General features: G+C 40.5%; 1 protein-coding gene across 5 annotated transcripts in view; it reads right to left on the bottom strand.

Annotated features, from left to right (window-relative positions):
* Positions 1–24,089, bottom strand: part of LOC126090121 (calcium release-activated calcium channel protein 1-like) — a 556,688-nt gene that overhangs the window by 71,539 nt on the left and 461,060 nt on the right. Inside the window, exon 2 of one of the 5 annotated variants that reach the window (XM_049906964.1) lies at positions 6,040–6,184. The exons of the other annotated variants lie outside the window; for them this stretch is intronic. Within the exon in view, the coding sequence (XP_049762921.1) occupies positions 6,040–6,159 (120 nt within the window). The 5' untranslated portion in view covers positions 6,160–6,184. The remainder of the gene's footprint in view (positions 1–6,039; positions 6,185–24,089) is intronic. 5 annotated transcript variants of the gene reach the window in all.

Here is a 24,089-nt window from a genome sequence, read left to right as displayed (position 1 = left end):
ATATGTAAAAAGAAAGATGATGAGACTTACCAAACAAAAGCGCTGGCAGGTCGATAGATACACAAACAAACACAAACATACACACAAAATTCTAGCTTTCGCAACCAACGGATACCTCGTCAGGAAAGAGGGAAGGAGAGGGAAAGACAAAAGGATATGGGTTTTAAGGGAGAGGGTAAGGAGTCATTCCAATCCCTGGAATGGAAAGACTTACGTTAGGGGGAAAAAAGGAAAAAAGGACAGGTATACACTCGCACACACACACATATCCATCCGCATACAGGTATACACTCGCACACACACACATATCCATCCACATCCAGACATTTGTCTGCTTGTGTCTGTGTATATGCGGATGGATATGTGTGTGTGTGCGAGTGTATACCTGTCCTTTTTTCCTTTTTTCCCCCTAAGGTAAGTCTTTCCGTTCCCGGGATTGGAATGACTCCTTACCCTCTCCCTTAAAACCCATATCCTTTTGTCTTTCCCTCTCTTTCCCTCTTTCCTGACGAGGCAACCGTTGGTTGCGAAAGCTAGAATTTTGTGTGTATGTTTGTGTGTCTATTGACCTGCCAGCGCTTTTGTTTGGTAAGTCTCACCATCTTTCTTTTTAGATATATTTTTCCCACGTGGAATGTTTCCCTCTATTTTTATATATATATATATATATATATATATATATATATATATATATATATATATATATATATATATATATATTTTTCCCACGTGGAATGTTTCCCTCTATTATATATATATATATATATATATATATACACACCTAAAAACAAAGATGATGTGACTTGTTTTTAGGTATATTTTTCCTACGTGGAATGTTTCCTTCTATTATAACTATATATATATAAACAAAGATTATGTGACTAACCAAACGAAAGCGCTGGCACGTCGATAGACACACAAACAAACACAAATATACATACAAAATTCTAGCTTTCGCAACCAACGGTTGCCTCATCAGGAAAGAGGGAAGGAGAGGGAAAGACGAAAGGATTTGGGTTTTAAGGCAGAGGGTAAGGAGTCATTCCAGTCCCGGGAGCGGAAAGACTTACCTTAGGGGGAAAAAAGGACGGGTATACACTCACACACACACACACACACACACACACACACACACACACACATATCCATCCACACATATACAGACACAAGCAGACATATACAGAGGCAAAGAGTTTGGGCAGAGATGTCAGTCGAGGCAGAAGTGCAGAGGCAAAGATATTGTTGAATGACAGGTGAGGTATGAGTGGCGGCAACTTGAAATTAGCGGAGATTGAGGCCAGGAGGATAACGGGAAGAGAGGCTATATTGAAGAGCAAGTTCCCATCTCCGGAGTTCAGATACGTTGGTGTTAGTGGGAAGTATCCAGATAACCCGGACGGTGTAACACTGTGCCAAGATGTGCTGGCCGTGCACCAAGGCATGTTTAGCCACAGGGTGATCCTCATTACCAACAAACACTGTCTGCCTGTGTCCATTCATGCGAATGGACAATTTGTTGCTGGCCATTCCCACATAGAAAGCGTCACAGTGTAGGCAGGTCAGTTGGTAGATCACGTGGGTGCTTTCACACGTGGCTCTGCCTTTGATCGTGTACACCCTCCGGGTTACAGGACTGGAGTAGGTGGTGGTGGGAGGGTGCATGGGACAGGTTTTACACCGGGGGCGGTTACAAGGGTAGGAGCCAGAGGGTAGGCAAGGTGGTTTGGGGATTTCATAGGAATTAACTAAGAGGTTACGAAGGTTAGGTGGACGGCGGAAAGACACTCTTGGTGGAGTGGGGAGGATTTCATGAAGGATGGATCTCATTTCAGGGCAGGATTTGAGGAAGTCGTATCCCTGCTGGAGAGCCACATTCAGAGTCTGATCCAGTCCCAGAAAGTATCCTGTCACAAGTGGGGCACTTTTGTGGTTCTTCTGTGGGAGGTTCTGGGTTTGAGAGGATGAGGAAGTGGCTCTGGTTATTTGCTTCTGTACCAGGTCGGGAGGGTAGTTGCGGGATGCGAAAGCTGTTGTCAGGTTGTTGGTGTAATGGTTCAGGGATTCCGGACTGGAGAACATTCGTTTGCCACGAAGACCTAGGCTGTAGGGAAGGGACCGTTTGATGTGAAATGGGTGGCAGCTGTCATAATGGAGGTACTGTTGCTTGTTGGTGGGTTTAATGTGGACGGACGTGTGAAGCTGGCCATTGGACAGGTGGAGGTCAACATCAAGGAAAGTGGCACAAAGTGGCACAAACATACACACAAAACCAAGCTTTCACAATAAACGGTTGTTTCATCAGGAAAGAGGAAAGGAGAGGGAAAGATGAAAGGATGTGGGTTTTAAGGGAGAGGGTAATGAGTCATTCCAATCCCGGGAGCGGAAAGACTTACCTTAGGGGGAAAAAATGACAGGTATACACTCGCGAAACACACACACATATCCATCTGCACATACACAGACACAAGCAGACATTTGTAAAGGCAAAGAGTTTGGGCAGAGATCTCTGTAGGTCAGTGGTTAGCTGCTGCTGGGTGCTATGCAGAGGACCCAGGTTCAATTCCTGATACTACCAGGCATTTTTTCTTGGTGCGAGGACTGTAATGGGGTGCAATCAGGTACTTGATGCCAATTGAGGAGCTACTTGAGTGGGAATTAGCAGCTACAAAGTCATGAAATCTGACAACAGCCAGGAGAGTAGTTTTATGACCCCACATCCCTGTGTACCACATCCAATGTCTCCATTGGCATAGGATGATGTGGCTGGCAGTAAGTCCCAATTGGCCCATCAGGTCTAGAATTCTGAGCCTTTTTTCCCCAAGGTATGATAGACACTATTACAGTTTTGGATAATTTGTTGTTGCATATTTGGCAACACCGCTTACCATCACAAGTAGCATTGGTAGTGCATGATCAGCTAACAGACAAGTTGGTAAAACTGTTCATCAAAATATATGCAAATTAGAGTTGCCAGCAACTGTTGCTTTGATGCCATCAGCAGATGACATGCAAACTGACTCCAAGCAGTAGATGCAAAGTTGCCTAAAGAGACAACAGTTGACTGCTGCACTTTCATGCCACTCCTCTGACAGAGTATTTTTAAAGAGCTCCAGAGCATTTTTAAAGAGTTCCATAGTTCATGTGCCACAGTTGAGATACTGGCCATTTTGGTTCAAGTGCTGCAACAGCAGCAGGAAGGAGAAAGTAAACAGCTGTGATCCTCATGCACTACAATGATGTACTTCCAGCGATCTGGAGTCAACTTTGTTAATGTTTGTTGGTACCACAGGCAGCAGGCTCTGAAATGCACATAAACTTGCATCCATTCAAATTGTGACTGAGGTCTTGATGAGGCACAACAGATTGCATGTTGTACAAAAAGTGACACCCGCCATGGATGCTATATAAACAACAGGTGGAACATCGGCATGAAACTGTAGACAAACTGCACCACAACAGTTGGTACGTGTACAGGAGTGGTACGATGTGTACACAAACTCCACAAATGCTACAGCTGCCAGCACACCCCATTGCACTTGTACGTATCAGACAGGCATATGGGCATGACCTTCCTGGTTGACAGCAGCTGAGATGTCAGCATGCTCCCAGCCTGGTGCCCACCTGACGGTAAGCTAGTTGATAAAAATTCACACCTGAAAGCAGTGAAAAACTTGGTGATAGCCACCTATGGCCACTTAGGCTTCACCATCATCTTCATGCAGATGTTCATTGTCATTGAACCTATATTAGGTACCATCCTCCTTGCTTATTGTGCATTAATGGCAGATTTGAGGAAAACATGACTACAGAATACATGAGACAGCAGATGGGGGCACTCTGCCTACAGCATGACACAGAGAATAGAAAATGCCAACTACAATAAACAACAGAGGAAATCTCTGACTGATTTGCAGACACCAGAAAAGTGTAATGCCATCAAACATGTCCTTGTGTATCATGCCCTTGGCCAACCCATTTTACAGCATGCCCCCAGAATTGCCTCAGAGAAACCAAGGCTATATCTGAAGAAATGCTCCAAGTTGGGATCGGCTATTGTCCTGAAAGCCCATGGTGTCTGCCTTTGCACGTTGTTCACAAGAAAGATGGTTTGTGGTGCAACTATGAAGATCACCATGGCTACGTGCCAGGACAGTTCCAGGCAGATGCCCAATACCAAAAATTCAAGATTTTACATGTGCATTAGCCACTGGTAACAGTTTTTAGCGTCACAGGTTGTGGCCCCTTCCAGAATCCCAAAAAAATGGTAATTACACCCTTTTGCCTATCTGAATTTTTATTTATGGATCAAAAATGATACTCAGGCATGGATGAAGTCTTAAAGGAGTTTCTGTTTTCCTTTGTATACCATTATGAAAGACTAGTGTGCTCACCAAATGCCCAGCAACAAGAACAATGTGTGGGAATTGCATCATTGGCTGCACAACTATAGCATAGTATTGCATTAAGAGAACTGTGTCATTGGTAAAACAGAATTGATGTTCCTGGGATACACAGTTTTGGCAGATGCCATTCATCTGTTACCAGAGGAGATAGCAGCTCTACATGCCTTTCCAAAACCGACTGACTACCAGCACTCGCAAAGTTTCCTGGGAATGGTCAACTTTTATTGCTGCAACTTTTGAGCAATGGCGATTATACAAATGCCACTTACAGGTGAGCTCACAGGACATGACATCACAGGCTGATGCCCCCTCAACTGTCCCACAGAAATGAAAGAAGCTTTTCACAGTTTTCATATGAGCCTAACTAGCACAGTGGTCCTCATTCCCCGAGCTCTCTAGCAAGATTTGACCACACCCACATCAGTCTTGTAGGCCCTCTTGCACCTGTGGATGGCTACAGGCACCTTTTACAAACAGTGGACAGATGTGTTTGATGGGCAAAAACTACACCCTTTGTGGACACTTATGCCAAGATAACAGCAAAGACCATCACTACCACCTACATAGCACAATTCACTTGCCCTCTACACGTTACAACAGAACAGGGCAAACAATTCAAATCTAGTTTGTTCTAAGAATTGTCCAACTTATACAGCATCCAGCATCATCATACAACAAGTCCAACCTTGCCAGCAGTGGAATGGTAGAAAGATGGCATGGCATCAGATTCTAAACGCTGATCTCATTTTCAATTGCAAGAAGTGGACAGAGGCCCCTCCCTTGGTCCTTTTAGGTCTTCGTACAATCTACAAGCCTGACATCAAATCATGCAGAAATGGTGTATGTGGAGCTGATACATGCTCTAGCAGTCTATTTTTACATCAGCACCACAGCCATCTGCAACACAACTGCCACAGTCGGTGTAACACGTCCAAGATCACTTAGGCAAAACATGTCGCCCACCTGCTTCATGCCATGGTGAACACCATGTTTTTGTCTACAAATCTTTTGACATCACACACTCACACCATGCTCCGAACAAATCTCATTAAATCGCCACTCCAGCCACTGTACACTGGAATTGAAATGAGGAAACCATACCACTGAGATCTTGCAAATCAATCCAGCAACTGACTGTTGTGTGTGTTATTTCTGGTACAAGCAGTATCTTTGAAGTTACTCTCAGTGTTATGTTATCTGTGTTTATTTGTGGATGTGGATGTCTATTGCTAGAAATAAAAAGTAATTCTGTAAGCTTTAATTCTGTGTACATTACTTTATGTGGAGTGCAAGCCTTACCCACAGTTTCATTAAAACATATTCCTTCTCCTTTTCCCCAGTTCATGAATTTGAAAACATCATTTAAGATGATAGCTTCTTCAAACTCTGGTGCATTTTCTGAGCTGTTAAATGTGTCTATGTGTCACCAACCAATCAACTGTATTTGCATGGTTACACTTCCTCATTTTTACTTGTTGTTTTCATCCTGGAATTTTATGTTTTTGTATTATTTGATGAAAATATGCTGTGAAAAAGACGTATTGAATAACATGATATTCAATTTGAGTAGTACATTAATGGTGCATGCAGTTCATCTTCAACATCTGCCTGTCATAAACTAAAGGAAGGTACTCACATTATAAAGAGACCCTGTAAACCAGGGTGAATTGTTGTTGCCAGAATATTGCCTTGAGTAAAATGGGAAAAAAGTTGGAGCTGGCTTTTTCAGTATAGCAGAAGATGATTTGTCTGACATTGCAGCTCCTAGTTCACCCAGTCACCTGTAAACGTAAATCACAGGACCTATGGGAAACTTTGTCTATCTAAAACAAATGAGTAAGTGGTTTGAAAAATTACAATAAATATACATATAATTCAATAAGACTGAGATGTATATATTAGTAAGATGTTAAAAGTCATGGTATTACTTTACAGAAGTTCTAGTAATTGCTGAATACAATGATGTGCAAAATATACTATGAATCCTGAATTTATGGGAGAACTGGGCAGCAGCTGAACTAAATTGAATGTTTTTGGCTCTTTTTATTATATATTTTACAGTAGACAACTGAAAAACGATTTCCATGTACTATTTGAGCCAACTTTTAAATATATAGTTACATATATCATTTATAATTATGTTGAAACTTAAGTTCTTTCCATTTCTCTGTGGATAAATATTTAACTGATAACATGACTAAGGATTTACAACTACTTCGACATCAGACTAAAGAAATAGTACTAGCTTCATGATGCTATTTGAGGTGACTGTGGGCCGCTGTCATTTTGTGTTAATGATGTTTTGTGCACAGAAAACAAAGCATGTCATCACTTAATTTGAAATGGTCCATTATTTGCATTCTGGATGTCATTCACCTCTTCTCACAGTTTCCTATGGTCTGTTAGATTCTGCATTGTTACGATTAGCTTTTCTTCTTCTCTTACAGATTCATTCCCTGTGACTGGAAACTGTGGTCATATCCCCCTTACCTACCCTTAGTTTATCTGAATGTACTAGTCTTAAAGACCAACTTCTGCCTATTTTAAATATCATCTATAAATATGCTTTAGGTATGTTATGACATGAATCTGATTTCATGTTTAAAAATTGCAAGTATGGCTATGACTGGCTAGGTCAATTGTTTCTCACATTGGAGAATTACAAGGATTTACTGCCTCTAATAGAACCGTACCTCATATGGCTGTGTGGTGTTGCAATTAACCTTTGGGTTGATAACTCATTTGTTTTTCTATGCCAACTACAGTAAGGTGTGTTTTGACAGAGGGCACAACATGTTATGGTTGTTCATTTTATATTCACAAATAAAGAATGGGATGTATGTATAGTCTCCTCTGTGCAAAGCTCACCTTCATTGTTCATTCTTCTGGCTGAAGTATGTTAACTGACCCCACATAGGAAACCTGTGTTCAGGATTCTCAATTTTCCCAATAAATTATGTATTTTCCTTTTGAGTGTAAGTGGACTCTTTAACCTTCCTTAGTGACCACAATGAACTGTAGAGATATATGACTGTTTTCTCACCTTGAACTGTGTCTTTACACTGTAACAAGTGAACTGTTTCTTTACACTGTAACAAGTCTCATCAGAATCAATAAACTCAGCAGCAGTGGATGGGCAGCATACTACTGAAGTGTTCTGTTCTTCTGGAAGGTAGAAATGGGAGACTCCTTGCACAGAAAGTAATATGCAGAAATAATTTGAGTGTTGGAACAAATGAATGTAGATGTGTGGACTCAAATGGGTACTATTTTAAAGGGGAATGCTATCACTTGAACATATTTGGTAAATGCACAAATTACTACATCATTCCATCCCATTTCTTTTTTGTAATATCTTATAAAAGACATTTTCTGGTGAAGTGCAAGAACACATTTTTAATAATTTGCTCATCCACTGTCACTGAGCTCATACATTTTCACAAAACTTGCCACACTGTAAGAATACAGAAACTTGCCACAATGAGAACACAGTTGAAGTTGAGAAAACAGTTATCTACTAATAGGCCATGACAAATAGCTCCTTAATAATAGAAGAAGACTTTCCATTTCTTTTGTGTTGAGGTTAAAGAAAGAGAATCAGTTATGCAGACAAAGCCTAAAGCATTTTTACATTTTACGAGGTGCAGAATTGTATATTCTGGTAGGTTTAGAGCTTACTGCACACCTTAAAAGCTTAATGCACTTCTTTGCACCTGCTTGATAGCAGGTTAAACTGTGAGTAAATATTACCATTATTTTTCCAATATGACACTACTTCAGAGATATTCATTGGCTACTGAATGTCTCAGATTGTAAGTGAGTCATCCACAAAGTCATTAATATGTGAGAATGCTTCATATCGACGTTAATAGTCCATAGTGGGAACAGCCAGACTGATATGACTTTGTTGAAAGCAGAAGGAGAGATATTTGTACTTGATCAAATGTCACTCAACGGGTGTATTGAAGGACTGTTTCAGGCATGTATCTAGCCAACCTGAGATATCAGTGCTCTTGCCCATCAGTTCCTCTCCTGTACTGTTAGCTTCATTCTGAGAAACTATTAAGGTCCATAACATTACTACCACGTATTTCCACACTGTAAAATTAAACTAATCCATATTTTAATTAATTATTTATTATTTTCAACCAATTTCCAAACTTGATTGTTTCTTTCCTTGTTGATTGCGGAGGTGAAGAATGTATTACAATAATTTATATCTTAGTTCATATGTGTAAGTGCCATTTTTGTATTCTTGTAGTTGTGCATAGCAACCAGGCTTATGAGATTTCTTCTTAATACCATCTATTTTCAGTATTTCAGTGAACCAGTATTAAGCTTTTTTATGTTTCATATTTATTTAGAACACTTGTGTGCTGTTCACATTTCTCCTTTGTGCATGCATATCACAAGTTGCATTAGGTAAATAATTACCACCAATATACCCCATGCACTGCAGACTATGATTCTCTTAATCCAGATCCCCCTCCAGGAAACTCTGTACAATTTTTCACCATTTCATATTAATGTTGCCAGTGTGTTAAATATCCATCACAAGATTAATTGCAGATATTATCTTTTTAAATGTACAAATACAGGACAAAGGTTGATTCAACTAGTCAGTCGAAAATCTGTGAATAAATGCTGAGCTATATTATATCATTAGCTTGGTGTTTGTAGTTGAAGGATGCTTTATGCTAATACAAGACAAACATAGAGATCAAGCCGTAATTTTTTAAAATCTTATTACTCATAGAACCTAATGTGGACACTGACCTGAGATCAGATCTATATCCAACTAGTTTGAATCAATGATGGCTGCATGATGGGACATAAAGGATAACGAAGCATAATTTCATAATGGTAATCATCAGCTGACCTGTTTAGGAATTTCACTGTTTCCAGTTTATGTGCAGAAACATCTCTAATTAGTTGAATGACGTACTAATAATCTAGTACTACACATTCTGTAACTTGTGCTTGGAAAAAAATATATTTAATGGTGTTCTGTGCAAAAAGTGCCCCAATATAAGTGTACAAGTCTTCTGCAAGTGCAGTAAACATGAAAAGAAAAACTAAAAACTGTTGTGGTTGTTGTTGTGGTCTTCAGTCCTGAGACTGGTTTGATGCAGCTCTCCATGCTACCCTATCTTGTGCAAGTTTCTTCATCTCCCAGTACCTACTGCAACCTACATCCTTCTGAATCTGCTTAGTGTATTCATCTCTTGGTCTCCCTCTACAATTTTTACCCTCCACGCTGCCCTCCAATGCTAAATTTGTGATCCCTTGATGCCTCAGAACATGTCCTACCAATTGGTCTCTTCTTCTCGTCAAGTTGTGCCACAGGCTCCTCTTCTCCCCAATTCTATTCAGTACTTCCTCATTAGTTATGTGATCTACCCATCTAATCTTCAGCATTCTTCTGTAGCACCACATTTCAAAAGCTTCTATTCTCTTCCTGTCCAAACTATTTATCGTCCATGTTTCACTTCCATATATGGCTACACTCCATACAAACACTTTCAGAAACGACTTCCTGACACTTAAATCTATACTCGATTTAACAAATTTCTCTTCTTCAGAAACGCTTTCCTTGCCATTGTCAGTCTACATTTTATATCTTCTGTACTTCGACCATCATCAGTTATTTTGCTCCCCAAATAGCAAAACTCCTTTACTACTTTAAGTGTCTCATTTCCTAATCTAATTCCCTCAGCATCACCCGACTTAATTCAACTACATTCCATTATCCTCGTTTTGCTTTTGTTGATGTTCATCTTATATCCTCCTTTCAAGACACTGTCCATTCTGTTCAACTGCTTGTAACGCCGGAAATGCATATCCTCCTGTTTCCATCTATTGTACTATAATTTTTTTTTCCTTGTTCTGTTACCTCAAGATATGACATTTCTGTCTCTTTATATATTGTAATTGTTTTACTATTTGTATATATATATTTATGCATTAATGGCGATGTATAAAGTAATTGTGCTCGACTTGCGATGATAGTTTCTGACATGGTGTCACAGACGGGAAGCATTAGCTGGCGCACATCAAGAGCCCGTTTAGTCTGGTGACCGTGTCGAGAAGAAGGCGCGCCAACATCCAGCTTCTGCAACAGCGACAGCCGACAATGAGTGACTGTCGCCACCTCCTCGATCGACGGCTTCAAACCTTCAATCAACCAACAAGGAAGACAGGAAGCACGTAAAGTTTTAGAACTGTATGGCAGACTTCAGCTTTTCAAACTTTTAAAATTGTTGCATCACAAAATTACAGCAACTTAGCATGAACGTTTGTTGCTCATTGTCCAAATTGCATTACCAAGCAGGGTCCCTTCCTTTTCTGGAATGAACCCGAGTGTCGTTGAAATTCAAACACCAGCATCATTCCACTTCACTACTTTAATTTCAAAGTTCAGTTAAAGTATTCATAGCTGGCTACAATATTCAGATGACACAAGCACGAATTAAGAGTGCGAGTTTTGTTACCATATTTTAGCTGACCTGTGACTGCAGCTCAGCTTGGTACGTACTAAATTTTACTATTGTTAATTGTTCAGAATCATTTAATTCAAGTTCAAAGTTAAATCTCTTATTTCTAAATTGCGTAGATTCAAGTAGCTTTTGAAATGATTGTTGAGGTAGTCCAAGACTAACCGTATTTTACTGAATTTCGATGTGCTTCAGAAAGAAAGCTCACTATTAACTTCAGTCACTAAATTAACTGTCGATTTTCCGGTTTTATTAATTCTTTTGCTAAATTAAGTCAGAGTGTAGCGAAATTTATTACATCTGACAAACTTTCAGTTTTCACACTACACGTGTCAACCTTCAGTTGCCACGCTTCTAGTGCTAATTATATGTGTAATAACCTTTCTTTTTCAGTTACTATAGTAATTGTCCTTAGGACTGGCGACCGTAATTTCCCCCAAATCTCAAATACCTAATTACCGCTAGTTAATTGTTAACGTAATGGCCACACATTTACTTTCTTTATTAACTTTACCCCTTTTCAAAATTAATTCCCACCAGTTTCATTAGCATTTTTCCTTTCATTTAGATGTAACCCTTTCCTCCCTCTTTACCGACAAATTAACTTCGGTGACGATTGCTTTTCCCAAATTCCCATTAGGTACACGCGGTTTCATTTTTCACTGTCATTAAGGTCGATAAGTGAGGGGGAGGTTACATGTGGCGACCTGGTGACATGACAATATTCAGATTTGAGGTTGTTCTGGACACGAATTTTGCATTGTGCAAATCTCGTAACAAAGTACTGGTTACGAAATGGTCGATACGTCAGCGAGAATAAGTAGTGGTTGTAATCCTAATTATATTTGAGATTTGTTATTTATATTGAAAATTATTAAAATGAGTGAAAGCAACAATTACCAAAATTTGGTAGACTTGGATACGGAACAATCGGTCGAACAGTGGGAAACGCGCACCGCGGAACCCATTGTTCAGGGGCAGGCGGCTAGCATGAAAGACGCAACCGCCGAAACGCAACAAAGAGCAGAAATGGAATTCCAAACTTTAGAAAATGTTTCGGAATCGGAAGTGAAAATCAAATCTCAATCCCTTGATGACGAATACGGGGGGACAATTAAAGAGGAAGCCGCTACGGAAGTAAAACTGGTAGTTTCCGGGAATTTAACTGATTTATTGAATGTTTTGATTAACGAAATCAAGAGTCAATCGGCCAAGCAAGAAGCTCAGGCTGTCAAGCAAGAAGCTCAGGCTGCCAAGCAAGAAGCTCAGCCTGAAAAAATTGAACAGATGCTAGACAATCAGAACAAAGCTATTAACGTTGTTAACAACAATGTTGGAGTTGTTAACACAAAAGTTGATAAAATCAAAGAAGATATTGTTGTGATTAATACCAAAATCGGTAATCTTAAACAGGAAATGATAGGCGTTCAGGCGGAAATTGCGAGCATAAATACTCGTTTTTATTCCGAAATTAGCAGAATCGAGAAAAGTGTAGGAGAATCAGTTGCTCCGATCATCGAGAATAAGGTGACGGAACAAATTCAATTAGTGAAAAAAGAAGGTGGAAACTTTAAAGGCTTTAGTATCCGAAGTAGATACCAAAGTGATGAAGCAGGCTAATACCTGCGAAGAGAAAAAGAGGGAAGTGGAAACGCTTGCGACAACCACTTGCCAAGTAATTACGAGAGTGTCAGAATTAGAAAAGAAACTTGACGAAAAACAGAGCTATGTGCCAATCTGTGCACATAGTTCGGAATTGTTGACGAAAGAGGAGTGGTTCGACCCCTTGAAATAAGGCGGTATACACGCGACGGATTTCATTAAAAATTGTGAAAGAGTTTTACCCAGATCATGGACTAATGAGAGAAAAATTAATGCGGTTATTGATGTGTTGGCTGGTGATGCCAAGCGTTGGGGCTTAAACCTCAACATTACGAACCTGACTTTTGACGAGTTTAAAAATTTGTTTCTGTCTGAATACTGGTCAGAGCAAAAACAACAAAGTGTCTGGCGCGAATTTGGCGTATCGAGGCCTTTCGATGCGAATTGGCGCGGTTCGATGAAGGAGTTTTGTGAGGGCTGGATCCGCAAGTTGGAATATTTGCGTGATCGCCGCACGGAATCCGTAATAGTCTGGGAACTCTACAAAAAGCTTCCAGATGATACAAAACGCTACGTAGGTAGCAATTACAGGACAATAAATGATTTCCTGGAAAGAGTGGAGGACGAGGACAATTGGCGCAATAATCGCGACAGTGGTAGAGGCCGTGGTAACAACAACGGGTACCACAGCAACCACAACAACGATAACCATGGGAATAATGCATACCGCAACCATGGCAGCAATAACAATAATGATTCGGACCGTAATAACAATCGGTACAATGCAAATAATAACAGGAATCATGGAAACCAGTATCATACTAACGTGATACGGGCTTCACAGAATAGTAATAACGCCAGAGGGTGTGATCAGTCGCCTCAGCAGCATCTGGGGAGCGTATCTGCTGGGACGAGACAGGGAAACCATTAGCCGCGCCGGTGAGGGGCCGACCGGACGTGGAGAAATTTTGGCGGCCCAATAACAGGAGAAAACCCAGGTGTCGTCGTTATGAAAATTCCGTGTGGAATAATCAACGGCGGGAGAGTGTGCCAGTGTTAGGAGAAAGGAGTGCGCCCACAAGTAGTAGATCAGCTGTATACACGGCAGTAGAAAATACATTCACTGTCGGTGAGAACAATTTAAGTAGTGTTTCGGAAATCGATTATAAAGTGGCAGCTGTAATACCCACAGCGGAACTGGAGATTGAGTTTAAGAATGATTCGCAAGTGTTGAGAGAAGATCAGATGTCGGATAAAACGTCCGTCATCGAGCGAGGGGATGCAGAGAGGGATGACGTCTGTTTAAGACAGTTTGGTCGCTTACACGACGAACTAAGAGATTATAGGGGCTGTATGGGAGAAGTGTTTATGGGGAGCATGTGCAGGATTTGCTGCGTCTCGTCCCGCAGGAAGATAGTGTTTGTGAAGTGATAGAAAGTTCTGGCGCTAACCGGCAGACTTTAACAGAAATAGTTCATGTTAATGGGGAGCACGAGCAAGATTCGTCGTGTTTCGTCCCGCAAGAGTTGGATGTTGAAGTAGTAACGGAAAGTTCTGGCCCTGACCGGCAGACTTTACCGAAAGTTATAGTGGTAGAAGTGGCCGACCCATCCGACGCAAAACTCGAGTTTAAACATTGCGAAAGTATTAAGGAGAAAGATTACGAAAATTTTAGTGATAGCCGGACACGATTGGTAGAAAAGCACGCAGATTACAGCGTGTATGAGGTTAGAGCTGACGTTATACGGTCAGACGGTAGCAGTGTGGGTTGTGCAGATCCAGAGAAAGTAATTGCAGATACTACTGGGCACATTCCTCCAGGTAGATCGGCAGATGAGATCAATCTGACCAAAGTGGAATCAACGAAGGTGACAATTAGTGAATTGATAGCAAAGCAACACTCACTAGTTGACGAGTTACAGGAAAAGGTTTCGGTATTGAAGGCGAAGCTACAGACTAAGCCTCAGGACAAACGTGTTGAAATTAAAACTGTATGTGAACAGAGGCTGAAAAAGCCGCCAGATAAGCCGGATTTAGGATCAAAGCCGGATGGTTTTTTCTGGAATGACCTGGATATAGACGAGGATTTACTGTGGGAAAATAAAGAAACAGTCGAGGACAAGTGTAGACAGATAGTAGTGTCAGTTAATATGCACGACCTACAACTAAACGTGTTGATTGACACCGGTGCAGAATTGAGTGCTGTATCTGGGAAAATATTTGAGTTACTGAAAGACAGACCTGGCATCGTAGTTATGCCAGTAACAGGAGTGAAAATTATCGGTGCTACTGAGAAGGCCAGTAAACCGGTCACAAAACAGATTTTTGTCAACTTCGAGATATGTGGGGCATGATTTGAACAAGAGTTTGTCGTCGTGCCAGACTTAACTATGGAAGTAATTATCGGGTTAGATTGGCTATTAAAGTACCGTGCAGTGATTAATTGTGAAAGCAAAACTTTGACATGTATGTCACAAGATAAAACAATAGTAGTTAGTTTTGACGAGGCAGGAGACTGTGTGCATAGGCAATACCAGCCTATACACATTGTTAACTGGCCGGATGCTATTGACGTAGGTATGAATTTGAACTACTGTAATGTGAGGAATCTCGGCATTGACAATATTGTAGAAAGTGATTTGGAAAGTATTGTAGACGGTGTGTCAAACGTAACACACGAACAAAGACGAGACCTGTATGAAGTAATAATGAGGAATAAGAGTGTGTTTCCAGACAAACCGAGTATTGGTGTGAAAAGAGATCGTTTGCCAGAAATAACGAAGCTCAGAACCGATGGTCGCATATGTCGTCATGACACTAAAGCGCGTTTTGCTAAGTTTGCAATCGGAGACTTAGTACTTGTAAAAGCTCATGAGAAATTGAGCGAGATAGATCATGCAATCTCTAAATTTAAGTTTGTTTATAATGGACCATATAAAGTCATTGGTATACCTCACACAAATGCTTATTGCTTAGAGTATCCAAGCTCTGGAAAACTATTAGGTATACAGAACATTGTAGACTTGAAATTGTACCAACCTAGGATCGATTAATACCACACAATGGGTAATTTGTACAGTATGTAAAATAGAGTGTAAGATTTAACGATTTGCTAGATTGCCATGCTTTTGACTGACCAAGGTCATTAAAGAAGTTGTAATTAATAAGTAATTAATTTTGATTAATCAATTTAATTTTAATCAATTTAATCATGATCTAATCAACTGAAAAATCCAAGCTGCTAGTTTAAGTTTTCAGCTGAGTCACAGTAGATTAAGGAATGTAAATATGATTTTGTAAATAGCTGTAAGATTTCATAGATATGTGAGTTATTAGTCATTGCCGATGTACTTAGACGCTGTTTTAAGTTTCAGGCTAGTACATGCGTGTGATGATGGACAGTGTTGAGTTATCCACTGTGATAGTATTAAGGGACTCCTTGAGATTACTCGGGAGTGAGTTTTTCCTGATGAATTCAGTGAAATGGACGTTCTGGAAATGCCGTTACACAGGTGAGTGAGATCAAGCGTGCCGCACAGGCGGGCGCAACAATACTTGCGAGGCGAAGCTGCTGTCGGCTCTTGTGCCGCTGTCGGCTCTTGTGCCGCTGTTGGCATTCTTTGTACTTGCGGGTACGGAAGGCAGAATTGTTTTTCTTCCTGGACAGCTGAAAGAATTTTACTGTCAATATTTATGGTTTTTTTCGATCTTCTGTATATTATTTTCTTGTTTAGCGTTAAGTGGACTCTCATGCCGAGAGTATTAATTATGAAAAGGTTATGTAAAATGTGTATTCTATGTAATTAATAATTAATTTGCGTATTTTCATCTACCTGTTTTTATGACCATGCACTCTGGTTAATTTTGTAAATAGTATTCCATTTCTTTATAGTGTTAAAGAATTTTAATGATTTTGGAATAGCTAAACCATTTTCTATGTTTTCTATGAATTTTAATATGGTGTCAACCTGTTTTATTTTGTGCAAGTTGACAGAGTGCAATAAGGTTAGGAGTGTCTCCACTCAATTATTGTGGTCTAAAAATTGATTTATGGTTAATTAGACGAATGCTAAATTTTGTTGATGTTTTGAGCATATGCATTTCTGCTGTTTCTTTTTTAGGACATTTTCTGAGTCTGTTTACGTTACACAAACATCCTCAGACAATGTGGGGCACGTGTAACTCCGGAAATGCATATCCTTCTGTTTCCATCTATTGTACTATAATTTTTTTTCCTTGTTTTGTCAAGATATGACATTTCTGTCTCTTTATATATTGTAATTGTTTTACTATTCGTATATATATATTTATGCATTTATGGCGATGTATAATTGGTTGTTTTGTAAATATTATTTGTATTTTTACGCTGGGTCTTGCCAAGGGAAAACTATGCTATCGAACGAATACGTCGATAGGTCGTGTGGAGAACCAGGGTGTTTAGGATCTTTGGTAGTGTTAACTCTGTCGCGTGGAGCGCGGGCAGAGAAGGAGTCTGGTTGGAGTAGCGAGTGGAGCAGGTGCATTGTGTGAAGCTCCCGTGAGTTGCTGCGCTTTCGGGGTTTGGCAGCATTTAATTGCGCTCGACTTGTGATGATAGTTTCTGACATGGTGTCGCGGACGGGAAGCATTAGCTGGCGCACATCAAGAGCCCGTTTCGTCTGGTGACCGTGTCGAGAAGAAGGCGCGCCAACATCCAGCTTCTGCAACAGCGACGGCCGACAATGAGTGACTGTCGCCACCTCCTCGATCGACGGCTTCAAACCTTCAATCAACCAACAAGGAAGACAGGAAGCACGTAAAGTTTTAGAACTGTATGGCAGACTTCAGCTTTTCAAACTTTTAAAATTGTTGCATCACAAAATTACAGCAACTTAGCATGAACGTTTGTTGCTCATTGTCCCAATTGCATTACCAAGCAGGGTCCCTTCCTTTTCCGGAATGAACCCGAGTGTCGTTGAAATTCAAACGCCAGCATCATTCCACTTCACTACTTTAATTTCAAAGTTCAGTTAAAGTATTCATAGCCGGCTACAATATTCAGATGACACAAGCACGAATTAAGAGTGCGAGTTTTGTTACCGTATTTTAGCTGACCTGTGACTGCAGCTCAGCTTGGTACGTACTAAATTTTACTATTGTTAATTGTTCAGAATCATTTAATTCAAGTTCAAAGTTAAATCTCTTATTTCTAAATTGCGTAGATTCAAGTAGCTTTTGAAATGATTGTTGAGGTAGTCCAAGACTAACCGTATTTTACTGAATTTCGATGTGCTTCAGAAAGAAAGCTCACTATTAACTTCAGTCACTAAATTAACTGTCGATTTTCCGGTTTTATTAATTCTTCTGCTAAATTAAGTCAGAGTGTAGCGAAATTTATTACTTCTGACAAACTTTCAGTTTTCACACTACATGTGTCAACCTTCAGTTGCCTTGCTTCTAGTGCTAATTATATGTGTAATAACCTTTCTTTTTCAGTTACTATAGTAATTGTCCTTAGGACTGGTGACCGTAATTTCCCCCAAATCTCAAATACCTAATTACCGCTAGTTAATTGTTAATGTAACGGCAGCACATTTACTTTCTTTATTAACTTTACCACTTTTCAAAATTAATTCCCACCAGTTTCATTAGCATTTTTCCTTTCATTTAGATGTAACCCTTTCCTCCCTCTTTACCGACAAATTAACCTTGGTGATGATTGCTTTTCCCAAATTTCCATTAGGTACACGCGGTTTAATTTTTCACTGTCATTAAGGTCGATAAGTGAGGGGGAGGTTACATGCTCTTCCAAGTCCTTTGCTGTCTCTGACAGAATTACAATGTCATCGGCGAAACTCAAAGTTTTTATTTCTTCTCCATGGATTTTAATACCTACTCCGAATTTTTCTTTTGTTTCCTTTACTGCTTGCTCAATATACAGATTGAATAACATTGGGGAGAGGCTACAACCCTGTCTCATTCTCTTCCCAAACACTGCTTTCCTTTCACGCCCCTCGACTCTTATAACTGCATCTGGTTTCTGTACAAATTGTAAATAGCCTTTCGCTCCCTGTATTTTACCCCTGCCACCTATAGAATTTGAAAGAGAGTGTTCCAGTCAACATTGTCAAAAGCTTTCTCTAAGTCTACAAATACTAGAAACGTAGTTTTGCCTTTCCTTAATCTTTCTTCTAAGATAAGTCGTAAGGTCAGTATTGCCTCACGTGTTCCAATATTTCTATGGAAACTAAAAACTATGAGTCCTGTAACAAAAAGGTCAAGAAACAAGCATGTTACAAGTGGAGCAACAGACATGGTAACTGTATACAGTGCAACAACAGAAGTATTAATTTTGAAGCATGGTGTTAATTATGAGAGCTAGTTAGTGAGAAAAGAAGACAGTGTGGTGGTTATCGACTGCAAGAGTCGACCGCCTGATCTTTGAGAATGAACTTCTTTGAAAACTGTTGATCTCAGTGTGTTCCGAACTCTGTATTCAAGCGGATGTGTTTGTACCGACATGATCAGAATAAAGTTAGTTCATTATGAACGAGCAAATACTTAATGTTGGGTTCGATATTACCGTATGTAACATCTCAATCCCCACACTGGTGACCCCAACGCTCAAAAACGCCACTTACGATGCCAGAAATGTGTACTGGAACATCGCCATGGACAAACAATGCAGCAACCCTTTGTCAGATTTCTACATCCATCGACTTCGCATAGCGCCGCATCTGGATGCAGTGTACAGGAAGTGTAAATAGTGTGTAAATTCCTGACTCTTGTGTGAATTGTGCTTTTTGGTAACTTTCATCACCTTCGCACATATCGACAATGGGACTGAGGTGCACACGTCGTCCGTCGAAACCCACTCAAGGCATCGGTAATTTCACTTCTGGACAGTGCAGTGCTCCTTCGCTAATTAATTTGGACTATTTTGACTTGCTTTTGTGTAATGAATTAACTTTTTGCAATGCTTCAATATCGGACAATCATGCCAAACAATGGCCTACAACAAACGGGGACTATGTTGCAAATCCCAGTCTGCACAAACTCCGAACTATGGCTGAATCGCATGCCTGGTCGAATTCACTGGAACAATTTCTTCAAGGACATGCTACCGATCAATGACAATGCACCAATTACACCAACAACAATGCTGGCTGTTTCTCAGTGCAACACTGGACGTGCCATGCCTCCCTCTACACAGCACCCGAGCGACACCGACTCTGCTCAACCGCTACCGACAGCGATGTCACGGCCACCGCCTGCTGGCTCACTGACCTCGACCCAGTCAAAACAAACAGCTGCGCAACATACAATCCCACCATGCCTACCACATCTGCATTTTGTTAACAACTCGCTGACACTATGCACGCTTACTGCTCGGCCGTTCACTACTGAATCGCGCCCGCAACTTGTTCACCCACCCCAGAAGATGATTTCAGCCGTATCAATGCTTCATACAGCAGTGAACGTGTTCTCACTCCACCTCTGCCGAGTACTGAGTTTCACATTCGTGATCGCACACATGATCTCTTCTACTCGAACTGTTACGTCAAAACTGTACCGCCAACCTTGTCTTGTACGGCAGGTTACCCTTTGATAGAAACAGATTCTGATTTTGACCCCATTTTACTCAGTGATACACAGCAGACTGCTTCATGACATATATTTTCGCCTGAACAACTGCAACAGCTACGTGAGCAAATTGCGACATACAACCTGTTGGTACAAGATCAGTTACACATGCTGCAGCCGACACCAACCAAGCACAACATGCAACGAGATGCTCCTGTCATTGTTCCGCCTCCGACTGCTTCCGATCCTTCACCGTTACTACAAGCTACAACTAATACCCTGATGATCACACTACATGGATCTATGTCCCAGATGTCACAACTTTCATCATCACGCCGCCTCAAGTGGAAATTCTACGTTACTGATGTGATACAAGCAACTTATTTACACCGCTGCCACCTTTCCTTGGTAGTTCCAGACACTTCATTTCTGTACTACGGCATAACCAGCCGCATTCCAGTGCCGCTTGCTTTGCCACCCTCTTCCCTACCTCCGCAATGTACGACCAACACATCTGCCATTTCTGCTTCGCCGAGTGAGCATCTTTCCGCTCCAACACACGACGTGCAACAGTTTCGTGCGAGCAGCTTGCAGACTTACGACTCGACTGCAGCGCCGACGGCATACATGCAGCTCCAGTTCCATCAAACTGTGTTGCCTCTCCATCACGGACCAGTAGTTCATCTGCCAATTCGACTTCTTCACGTTCACATTACATCTCATTGCCTTCCTGCTCCAACCATGGTTTCGCCAACCACGTCCGCCTTCCACCACCTCTCGCCGTCACCATGCCTCATGCACAGGGCTCACAGCCACGCCCCCCCAACCTTCGATCACGGCTGTTTCGCACATCAAAACACTGAAACTGTCAACTCCACTTGGAACATCCTGCCATCTACTGCTGTAATGCACTCACTGTCCACGGACTCTGACGCTTCTGTCTACACTGAAGTCATCTGCCGCCAAGGTCAGTCATGTGCAGCTTGCTGTTTTCTCCCTTGCTGCAACATCAAGCGCCTCTATAATTCTGTCATTACCACATGTGTTGCTCATCCGGCATCTCTTACGCAAAGTGTTAAGCCACAGCATGCTTGCTCCTTTATGTGTACGGCCAATAACAAACTGTTATCGGACATGTTGCACTTACCGCGGCGCTCACCGGCAAATACTTTGGCAATACATTGCATTGCATCTTCGACGCATTCCGTGCCTTTGATTGGATCACAACACGCTGCACCGCACGGCCTCGGCACGACGATGTTCTCCCCACCGACACATCGCCGCCTTCTGCTTCCACCGTGCCATCAGCAGCATGGCACGGTCAACCTGTGGATGCCTTCCGCACCTTCCCTCCGCTGGTCACGCCTACCAAGACATCGAGAAATGGTCCGATCGCGCCTCACACTAGTGCCTGCCATGACACGATTGGTCACGCGCACCTGTGCCATCAGCCGGCTGCATGCATACACGCCTCTCATCACCCTTACAGTGCTCCACACTGCCAGTGGGGGCTCTGTGGCGGTTATCGATTGCAAGAGTCGACCGCCTCATCTTTGAGAACGAACTTCTTTGAAAACTGTTGATCTCAGTGTGTTCCGAACTCTGTATTCAAGCGGATGTGTTTGTAGTGACATGATCAGGATAAAGTTAGTTCATTATAAACGAGCGAATACTTAATGTTGGGTTCGATATTACCGTACATAACATCTCAATCCCTACAACAGAAATTTTCTTCTCAAACAAAAAGCCAAATAGTTAGGAAGAATAAAATTTTTAGAAAACTATATCAGTGAGATTAAGAGAAACATGAAGGAAATGAAAAACACACAAATATTGAACCTTGTTAATAACCCTGAATGCAACAGCATTCAAAAATCTGATAAATAAAATGCAGAAACAAAGAGTGAAAGTGATATGACCATAAAAACAAATGAGCTGACAGTGTCCAATATCATGTCTGTTAAAAATACATTTGGCTGAAGTGAAATGGTCAGAAATGAGAAAAACAAGGTACTTATTATAGCGTCCAGCCAGAGAAGAGAATGTAGATCATTTCTATAGGAGAGCACCATTAAAGGGAATCACAAAAAAAGTGTGGTCAACCTAACAAAAACTTTCATAATAGATGATAAATTAGTGGTAATAGAAGATACAAATGAGACTGATAATCCCTTTCAAAAGATTAAAAAGCATTTGTATGAAACAGCAGAGAACATACTGAAACTTAGTCATAAAACCAATATAATTATCCATCCTATCCCAAAACAACATGATGTACAACATCTACATTCAAAAATAGAAGCAAAAAATTGCCATTTGGTACAGACAATCAATGAGTTAAGAAATTCAAAAAAGAAGAATTACTGCTAACTTTGGAATGGAAAGATTAATAGAAACAAATTTTCTGTACAAGGCTTCCACTTGAACAGAGAAGAAAAGAAACAGACATATGAAAGACTGGCTTTTCTCGTTAACAAGAATAAAGTAATAATCCCAAATGTTAATATCAAGCCCCAGAAAACCATGGGGCAAGGAAATAAGAAAGGAGAAAGCAAAAGGCATCAGAAAGACAATGACTAAAACAGTACAAACTACAATTAATGAGTGGCTTTTGGGGAAAAATCGCAGAAAATAAAAAGAAAATAATCAGAACAGTGCAAACTACAACTGAAGAAGAAAGTAGATATCTGAGGAATAACAATGATCTAGACCAGAGAAACTATCCAGAAAAAAAGGAGAGAGCAAGATGTCAATCAGTACAACTATGAATCTGTTTCATTTGTCAAAACTGTTGTCCCAGTACTAAAAAATTGTGTGCTGTTGCAAGACCTGTAGTCTCAATGGAAACAACCACTCAAGCTTCAGAAGAAACTTCAACAGGATCTGCAACAACCTCACAAAGATCAACAACAACCTCACCAACAGCAACTACAACTACTTTAGCATCACCACCAAACACCCCGGCAGCATGCCCAATTAGAAATACCATGAGGCAGCCAAGTCATCTGAAGGATTTTTTATTGCTGAAAGCAGCACCTACAGCAGTTATAAATAACCAGCATCTAAACTGAAGGTAAGGATACTGTAGATAGTCCCACAAATTCAGGAATGAAGATCTTTCACTAAAATGTTAGTCATATACAACAAAGTTGAAAATTTAAATGCATTAATAATGCATGAACTAAAAGATAGTTCTGTAATATGTGTTTCTGACTAGTGGCTTGAAGAGACCTTAATAAATCTGTCTCCCTACAAAATTTCTCTCTGATTGACTTCTATTGTAGACTGGGTAATAATTATAGGGGATTAGTCATGTTCATCAAGCATGATACAGAAGTTATCAATGTAGCTTAAATGACTCGCCAGAATCGTGAAAAAGACTTTGAAATAGTAGCAACAAAAGTTCCAAAATTAAATTTGATAATAGCCATAGTGTACCATTCCCTGTCAGAAAATTTTGAGGTATATCTAGAAAAAATTGAATGGTATATGCAGCAAGATGTGAAGTTATAGTTTGTGGTGACTTTTAATGTAGAGTTTATCAGTAATTGTTAATGGGGAGCTGTTCTGGTCAGTCTCAGCTAATCACTTAATCTTACTGTCACAGCACACCTTACAACAAGAATAACATCAACCAGTCAGGCAGCCTAGGATCAAAGTCTGACTGATAAAGAGAAATTTAAGCAGTCTGTAGAAGTATTCAATACAGGATTCAGTAGCATAAAGATTTAATAATGACCTTCACCACTGAAGGAGAACAGACAAACAACCTACTTAAGATTAAACACATGATCTTCCATCAAGAAAGCATAAACATCTTTAATTCACTGCCACAGTGAAAATTGGCCTGCCATCTATAAAACATAAAATTCGGATACAAAATTCAACATATTTCTAGAAAAAAGCATTTTGATACTGCCTTCCCTCTAAGAATGAGAAATATCAGAAATAATGCAAGAGGCAATGGCTGGATTACCAAAGGAATTAGAACTTCCTTCCAGAAAAAAAGAGAACTTCATCAAATCTG

This window comes from Schistocerca cancellata, chromosome 1 (assembly GCF_023864275.1).
Source record: "Schistocerca cancellata isolate TAMUIC-IGC-003103 chromosome 1, iqSchCanc2.1, whole genome shotgun sequence".
Taxonomy (NCBI): domain Eukaryota; kingdom Metazoa; phylum Arthropoda; class Insecta; order Orthoptera; family Acrididae; genus Schistocerca; species Schistocerca cancellata.
Note: the sequence above shows the minus strand (reverse complement) of the source record. Positions and strands in the feature narration are given on the sequence as shown.